Source organism: Crocuta crocuta, unplaced genomic scaffold (assembly GCF_008692635.1).
Source record: "Crocuta crocuta isolate KB4526 unplaced genomic scaffold, BGI_CrCroc_1.0 scaffold312, whole genome shotgun sequence".
Lineage (NCBI taxonomy): Eukaryota > Metazoa > Chordata > Mammalia > Carnivora > Hyaenidae > Crocuta > Crocuta crocuta.
This window is the reverse complement of record NW_027527378.1, coordinates 1107373-1109526: the sequence shown is the minus strand read 5'-3', so window position 1 is coordinate 1109526 and position 2154 is coordinate 1107373. Positions and strand designations below refer to the sequence as shown.

At 44.7% G+C, this 2154-nt stretch overlaps 1 protein-coding gene across 6 annotated transcripts in view; it reads left to right on the top strand.

The window, feature by feature from the left end:
* Positions 1-2154, top strand: part of SH3KBP1 (SH3 domain containing kinase binding protein 1) — a 281170-nt gene that overhangs the window by 227927 nt on the left and 51089 nt on the right. For all 6 annotated transcript variants that reach the window (XM_077770448.1, XM_077770238.1, XM_077770366.1 and 3 more), the window contains one exon: positions 1821-1901. In XM_077770448.1, coding sequence (XP_077626574.1) covers positions 1821-1901 — 81 coding nt within the window. The remainder of the gene's footprint in view (positions 1-1820; positions 1902-2154) is intronic.

Genomic DNA, 2154 nt, shown 5'->3' with positions numbered 1-2154 from the left:
ACTTTTTCTTTATTATTTAGATACCCAGGGTGAATAATACAGGAAGACGTGATGTTGTTGGACATTTGGTAACCCGTTGCACACAGGGTTCTCATACATGAAAATGATCATTCATATTCCCCAATAGAATTCCTCTTTATAATTATTAAGAACTAATTATGGGGAGAAATTCCTCCATGAATAACTAGTTAAGTGGCATTTAAAAAAAATTAACAACTAAAACAGAAGAAAAGTAGGGGTATTTTTAGTTCTGCACGTTAATAACTGTGGTATTTCTATAGCATTTAAAGTATGAATAAATTTCTAGATTGGTTTATTCACAGATCTATCAAGGACTGGTTTTTTTTAAAGTTCTTTTGGTCTACTGAGTTGGGGGGGATCAACTTGACCCCAGAATCCTTTCTCATTCCTTTAGCATAGTTGAGAATTACAGAGATTAAGCCCTGAAACGAGGTGTTAATTATGTCGCCTGTTCCGCCCCCATCCTCGTTTGCATGGAGCAGTTTAATTTTGCCACCTAGTGGTTCACACCGGATCAGTATTTTTTTGTTGTTTGGAAATGAAAACTGGCTGTTGATTTGCTTTGCTCTGAAGACCCTTTTCCTAGAGGCCTTGGTGACGGATTACAGACCAAGGAGATGAGCCAAGTGGCCCAAGGCTCAAGTGGCCTAGAATGTAATCAGGATTGGACTCTTCGTGGTACAGGGATTGTCTGCTCCTCCTGCGTCTCTAGGAATGATAATGAACTTCTTCGTTCTCTTTAGAAGCCTAGCTTGTAGCATGATAGGCAAATTCTTTTCGTTTTAAAGCAACTTTACCGAAGGTTAGGCTGGCTCTGTTTAGCTATTTTCCAAGTGTTCTTATGCACCTGAGGCCATAGGAACTGCTGAAGACCCCAGGCGAGGGGGCAGCTGCAGTGCACATGGCCACGGGCGTGCGTGTGCAGAAATGTAATATGGAATATTTGAGGGATTCGGGCACAGATTGAAAGGACTGAGGGAGAACCACGTATCTTCTCTGCACATCCCTCCACTTGAAATGTGCTCTAGTTACTACTGCGGCATCGCGGACCGCCCCACATCTGGTGGCAGAAGACGGCGATCCTCTTATGCCCAAGGATTTAGGGGTCAGGAATTTGAACGGGACACGGCCGGGACATCTTGTCTCTCTGCTCCTTGATGTTTGGGACCTCAGCTGAGGCTGGAGGACCCCCTTTGTTGACTTCTCCCGTGGAGGTTCAGTAGCCCAGCAAATACGCCACTCAGGCTTTTAGAACACAGACATGGAAATTACCTGGTATCGTGTCAGCCACTGGTTGAAGCCATCACAAGCTGACCCACATTCCAGACAAGGGGACACAGGCCTCACCTCTTAATGGGAGGCGTGGCGAACGATTTGAGGCCGTCTTTTCAAACTGCTATGACATGAAATTCAGGTCCCTGTGAAACTTTGTAGAGCAATAGCCAGTGACCATTATTTGACATTTGATGATCGACTTGTTTATACACATTTTCCACCCACACCTGGTGATTTCCTCTGACTGTTTTGATGCCTAAGAAAGTCAGATTTAAATATCAGAAAATATTAGTGGTGTTCTTATAAATTAAGGCCGTATAGGCAAGCAAACTTAATGACATAGGCCGGAAGCGGCTTCTGCCGTCTCTCAGCAGCGTGTTATTTGCCAGGTGACACCAGCCCTCCGCTTAGGGGGAGAAAAGTCTCTTGACTTTGCTGTACCTGATAAATATTTAAAATGCTGGTGTGTCTGTTAAATGGAGAGAGAGAACAAGCTCTGATCACTGCCCTCCTTTCCCCCTCAGGTACCACCGAGAGAAAACATGAAATTAAAAAAATACCTCCTGAAAGACCAGAAACGCTTCCAAACAGAACCGAAGAAAAAGGTATGAAGTCAAGTCTTCGTCGGTACAGATAGAACAGTGAGAGCCAAAGCGGTCGGCCCTGGGGCTAGTCCAGATTGCCCACAGAGTTTGTTTTTGGGGGGGAATATGGTGATTATGGTTTTGCCTTGGTTACTTTTAAATACCCCATCTCTGAGGAAATAGGAGAGAGGGTTCTGTGGTGCTCCTTTGGGCCAGAACCCCTCGTCAAATGAAAAGCAGCCAGCCTAGTCCCTGAATACGTCGGGTTTCTTCC